The sequence below is a fragment of the Trachymyrmex cornetzi genome, unplaced genomic scaffold (assembly GCF_001594075.2).
Source record: "Trachymyrmex cornetzi isolate Tcor2-1 unplaced genomic scaffold, Tcor1.1 scaffold519, whole genome shotgun sequence".
Taxonomy (NCBI): Eukaryota; Metazoa; Arthropoda; class Insecta; order Hymenoptera; family Formicidae; genus Trachymyrmex; species Trachymyrmex cornetzi.
Genome location: NW_017299827.1, coordinates 112,718 through 119,229, shown reverse-complemented (window position 1 = coordinate 119,229; position 6,512 = coordinate 112,718). Strand labels below are relative to the sequence as shown.

The 6,512-nt window shown below is 32.5% G+C and overlaps 1 protein-coding gene across 1 annotated transcript; it reads left to right on the top strand.

Annotated features, from left to right (window-relative positions):
- The first annotated feature begins 537 nt into the window (after nt 1-537).
- On the top strand, nt 538-4,815 carry PhKgamma (phosphorylase kinase gamma). Its single transcript, XM_018514579.1, has 9 exons — nt 538-629; nt 946-1,115; nt 1,246-1,530; nt 1,595-1,685; nt 2,497-2,633; nt 2,726-2,823; nt 3,377-3,460; nt 4,070-4,228; nt 4,471-4,815. The coding sequence occupies exons 1-8, from the start codon at nt 538-540 to the stop codon at nt 4,205-4,207; spliced, it is 1,095 nt and encodes a 364-aa protein (XP_018370081.1). The 3' UTR covers nt 4,208-4,228; nt 4,471-4,815.
- The last annotated feature ends 1,697 nt before the right edge of the window (nt 4,816-6,512 follow it).

Genomic DNA, 6,512 nt, shown 5'->3' with positions numbered 1-6,512 from the left:
CACTAAAAATAATCGTTTTTCAACAGTTCCTTTAATCGGAATTTAAATGCTTCATTAAATGAAGATTAAATGAAAATAAATGCCTTCTTTCTTATACAATACACTAAACAAATATTGCGTAAAGAAAGAAAAGTGAGAAGAAAATTCCTTTAAAAATGAACAGAGAAGACGACCGATTCTTTTTCCTTTACTCCACGTGATTATTTGCATGATCAGACTGGTAACTTCATATAAAACAGCCTTTACAGTGCACCAATGTGGACTAATGTGGAGTATCTATATAATGTAAGCTGTTTATAGCCGTGTGTGTGTGAGGCGAATAAGACGAATTCTCTCACTGTCTTTCAGTGGAGTACGCGAACATGACAGTGCCGTCGCGTGACAAAAACTTCGCTGGTAGTATGTCCCGACTGCTTGGACCGTGTTGAATTATTCTCGGGAATATATTATTCTTGGCGAGTTCCACCATTGAGATTCGCGTGAAGAAGTGCGGCGTGTCTCTTATGAGCGACGTAACGAACGCATACGACGCGAATCATGGCGAAGGATGAAGGGGACGATGTGCTGCCGGACAAGGACGCGGCGAAGGGATTTTATGCCAAGTACGAGCCCAAAGAGATTCTAGGAAGGTGGGTCACTCCACGTTTCACCCGGATAACACGTTTCTTAATACTATTATTATTGTTGAGACTCGCTCCTATATTAACAATTAATACTGTACTCCTATTCATATTTTATATATTTTTACGTTGCTCCAGCGATCGTGGTAAATACTTGGTAGAGTAAATACGACGGATCACCCTCCAAGTTGACGATAACATTACATAATTAAAATAAATTTCGACACAGTTTCGACAAGTTTTGGCACAGATCGCAAATATTGACATTCGTTACCAATGTTGATTTCAATAGATTGGGATTAATTTTCGTGAATGTGTATTTCAGAGGAATATCTTCCACTGTGAGACGATGCATAGAGAAAGAAACAGGAATGGAGTATGCGGCTAAAATTATAGACATCAGCAATGAGACTAATGAGGATATGCATACCATGAAGGATGCTACGCTACAAGAAGTGCAAATACTTCGTAGAGTAGCTGGACATCCATATATCAGTAAGTTTCCTATTTTACTCTTTTTTAGAAATGGCAACAATCGTAAGAGAGACTTATAGATTTATTTTAAAATAAATAATTGTATATATAGAATGATTATATTATTATTTCTTTCCTTTTTTATTTTCAGTTGAATTGCATGATGTTTTTGAATCTAGTACATTTATATTCTTAATTTTTGAATTGTGCAAGAATGGAGAGCTATTTGATTATCTCACGTCAGTGGTGACACTTTCTGAAAAGAAAACGCGTTATATCATGAGACAAGTATTCGAAGGAATCCAGCATGTACATAATCAAGGAATAGTACACAGAGATTTAAAACCTGAGAATATATTACTTGATGATAATTTGAACGTAAAGATAACTGACTTTGGATTTGCCAAAATATTGAAACATGGAGACAAATTAGAAGGTCTGTGTCATTTTTTTATACATACTCCAAGTCTAGAGAATTAAATGTTTGATGTATTTTACAGACCTTTGTGGTACACCTGGCTACTTGGCACCAGAAGTATTAAAGTGTAATATGTTTGAGAATACAGATGGTTACGGATATGAAGTCGATATGTAAGATTTCTTCAGAGTTAAAAAAATACATGCCTATATACATATATAAACGATACACAGGCTTTGTCATGAACATCATCAACACATACTAGTATATGATTAAAAGATATAATTCCACGTGCGCATGTATACATGCATGAATTGATTTTTAACTCTCCGAGTGAAGACGTTAGGGTCCAAAACAAAATTGTTTCGAAATGTTTCTGCTCGTAATTGTAAAACCGGGAAACCAGAAAGTCGATTGTGTATTCTGAAAAACGAAGTAAAAGACATTTTTAGATTTCTATTGTGTTTTCTAGGGAAAACGGAATAATTACGCTCAGAATCTATTTCGATTTGTTCCACGATCAAGTACCAAAATACACAAGCGACCTCCTATCTATCTAGGTTTTTATTTCTTTCTAAATTTCTAAAAGAAAGTATATAGTATAATAGAAGGGACTCGAGAGGTCTCACTGGTCCCAGAATCATTTCGAAAGATCAATATATCGTTGAACGTCGAGTAGATAAAATATCGGACGCGTCAGAGCCACGTATGATCTTTTTCCATAAGAAACAATATTAATTATTTATAAGAAAAATTTTGACAAATCTTTCCTTTTCATTGTCTCCTTTTTCCATTTTTATTCCATATAGCTGTTTAATTTTTTTTTCAAATTTTTCGACCTTAGGGTAAATAGCGTTGGACATGATAGAAACTGCTAAAAAGATATCGAAAAACGTATTCACTCGTAGGGTTAAATATATTAGTTAGTTTCTTGCGAAATATAAGATTCCATTATATTTTCCATTTTTGTTCATGATGTAATAGATGGGCTTGTGGCGTGATTATGTTTACACTATTAGTTGGCTGTCCTCCATTTTGGCATCGGAAACAAATGGTTATGCTTAGGAATATAATGGAGGGAAAATATTCATTCACTTCTCCCGAATGGGCTGACATAACAGGTGAAAATCGTGATTGATAAAAATTATATTTTAAAGAAATGATAAATTAAAAAAAAAACAAAATATCAATTATGTTTTATAATATGTTCTAGAAGCTCCAAAAGATTTAATAAGGAAGTTGCTAATTGTTGATCCCAAGAGAAGAATTTCTATAAAGGATGCGTTAGAACATTCATTCTTTCACACCGTCGTAAGTACTTAATAATGCTAAACTAAAAAATAAAGAAAATATTATTTATAACTTCCAATTTAAAATGAAAAAAAATACAAAAGACCTATCTAAATAACTAATACATACTTTATGCACTATATTCGACTGCAAAATTATGATATTTTGCCAATTAATTAGTTCCGCTTTATTTGTTTCTGCCCACTTCAATTCACACATTTCAAAATATATTTACACTCATTTAGATACAAGGTATCCCAGGAAGAACGTTTCTGTTTTCCTAGAACATCCTGTGCATTACAAATATTTTTATATCTAATTGTAAAAATTATAACACGCACAGCAAGAAGCAAAAAATGCACATGCATAAGATTTAATATTGTCGTATAATAGCAAAAATATGAGGTTTATGAATAATTATACGTTGCACACAAAATTATTAATTTTCTTTCGGCTTTATTATTTATTGTTTTTTATTGTTTTTATTTTTGATTAATAAAATATCTTGGAATAGATAAAAATTTTAATAGATTTTAAAGATATAATTGTAAAGTATAAGTTATTGACTTTACAGCTATGGGATCAAGACATCGCTCCTCTAAAACGTTCTCTGTCATCTAACTCGCGACGTCTGAGTAGGATATCTCAATTAGCTTTGGTAATTAATTTACTTTTCTTTTTATTTTGTCTGGTAGCAACGTTTATTGACTACTATTATCATTGTAAAATTTACTTTGATTATTTTTATCATTTTTATGTAATAAAAAATTAACATTTATTTTATTTTAGTTGGCATTTTTTGATTATGTTAAAATTATAAATAAGATTGGCAGCAGCATTATAATAATGTTTGAAAATCAATTGCCAGTGGCAAACTAAGCTACTTATATGTATATCTAATTAATTAAGCTTGTGCGTGTGCTTGTATTCACATGTAGACATATACATTGAATATACTTATTGCATTCTCATACAAGAATTTATTAATACTTAACATTGAATAAAAACACATGTATTTGCATATATGAATATGTGTATTTTGATATTAACATTTTTTCTCTAATTGCTGAACGTTCTATTCAATTACGTTGTATTTAACAAAAAAAACTTTATTTTTCATATATTTAGTAAATAATAATGATAATATTCATTTCTGTACTTTTCTTGTACTTATATATCAGAATAGAAATATTAATTTAGACAGCTTGTAATCGTTTGCTGAATAGCTGGTGCATTTTTATCAAGTATTTCTTTATTTGTTGTACAGGAGTTGAAGGCGAAATCATTCAATGCAAGGAAGAGATTTCAATTGGCAATTATTTGTGTGAGAGCTGTTATTCGTATTAAACGGCTTCATATCACGCCTGAACCGCTTTCGACACACGTAGCTTGTACCGACCCATAAAGAATAAAAATTCTGCGAAAGGTAAATTTTTCCATGATAAAAGTCCATATTACGACAAATTAATTAAATGAGCATAATAAATAATAATTATAAAAAAAATATTGATATAGAGTATTGGGATCGATAGAATTTCAGTTTTTGTGATTTTCATATAAAAAATTCCAAACCTCCTGATATTATAAGATTGAATAGATATAATTATGAAATTAATCAAGTATGAACAATATGTGTTTGCTAAGAATATTTTTGACAATTGTTTTCAGGTGATTGATGGCTGCGCGTTTCGTGTCTATGGACACTGGGTAAAGAAGGGAGAGGGCCAGAATCGTGCGGCACTTTTTGAAAATACACCAAAGACAGAATTGAAGCATCTGTATGTTAGTAATTTAAGTAGATAACTATTATTGTTTTAGTTAAATTTACTGATACCGGAATCTCGATGGTCCTAACGAAATATATCTCATAAAGACAGATGTAATTGTCTTAGTTTTGCAGAATGTAAAATATTTACGATAGAAATTTTTTTCTGAAATTGAAGTATAGTGGCTAAATAGTACTTGGGGACTAAGCAGACTTTTACTTTTAAAATTTGTTTCTGTATAAAGTCGTCTGCCATAATTAATTTTAATATAATCAATTGTTATATCGATTGAAAGTAGAATAGTAAAAAAATTATGTAAACTATTTAAATCTCTAAACTCAGAGAATGTAGAATATTTTCTGATAACATTTTTAAATTGCACGTTTTACACTATAACAATATACATACGTTAATATACCACATATGAAAATGTGAGAGTAATTATTTTGTGAAAAATTATTTAAAAATCTTTGTTATCCATTCAAAGCAAAACAATATACATATGTGATTAAAAAGATGTATTTCTATAAATAGCTGTAATACTTTGTGACATACTTATTATATAATACAGAATGAATATGTATAATATTAACATGTTTTATTTTTGCAGAATGTAAAAATATTCCATATTAATACTATATTTATAAAGATACGTTTTCAAACTTTCATTTCTAGAGTAAATTCTATTAGAAAATATGATACTTCATGTAAGATCTAGTCACAATTTTTGTACAAATAAACATGTCTTAAAGATACATTGTAAAAGTTAATATATTTCTGTAAGAAATTAGTGACACGAGTCAAACAAAATTTGGTAGAGCAAGGAGATATGGAGCACTTAAGTATTTAATAGTAGGAGTATTTAATTTCATGTTACAACAAATCAATTTAATTTAGTTATCTTCCGATTTATTTTACAAATATGTGTACTTCAAGCATTATAATCATGTCACTTTTATATCATGCATATCCCTTGTAAAGGTCTATTCTTCGTAACTTAGGTGTATTATAGGTCTTTTTCCATATTCCAAGACTAAACTTTTTTCTCTCACTGTTCATCTTTTGTTTTTTCTCTCCAATGTGAAAAGAAAGAGAAGAAAGATGAAAAGGTTTGAGAAAAGAACAGATCTTACCCAGACAGTACAGAATATTTATGATAAATATTTATTAATATTCATTTTGAAATGTTATATAGATATTTCATACATATTTTATATAAAGCTTTATTCGAAATATCATTAAAATATAGACTAAATATTTCTAATAAGTATTTTTTATTTGGATTATAATGTTATATTTTACATATTTGTGCGCTTTTTCGAATGGTCGATCCTTTTCAAATCTAGTAGTTTCAAGGACTGTAGGTTACCAGTTAAAAGTGGCCATTCGCAAAAAAAGAAACCGAGGAGAAGGATTTACGTGATAATGTCTGTAGCAGCTGTAGCCGCTAGCAGCCTGTAGCAGTAAGCAGCCGCGGTCACCTCGCAGCGGTCACAGTCTCTTCGCGACCACTCACGACCTCGTGGGCGCATGGCGCGCGCGCACTGGCGAAAGTAAACAATAGAGCGTAGCTCCGGCAGACCACGGCACGGCACGGCACGGCAGACGTGAGACGGGTAAAAGTGGCAACAGCGCGCGCATTCGCGCTCGCGCGCGGCGTCGATCCATGTGACAGAGAAGGAACGTAACAAAAGGTGGCGGAGGGTGACGCCGCTGCCGCCGCGATCGGTCGGAGCGCGAGTGTTTGCCCGGGCGAGCCGGGTGTCGGGTGTGCTCCGCGTGTCGTTCTTTCGCGTTTCGCGTACGTGCCTGAATGCTCGTATGCCTCCGTCGTCGCGCAACGTGCAGGACAGGAGGTACCATCCGCACAGCGTGGCACGTCGTGTCGCGTTCACGGCGAAATAAACGCGCGACGTTAAAGAATTGATAAACGGAGTGCGTGGG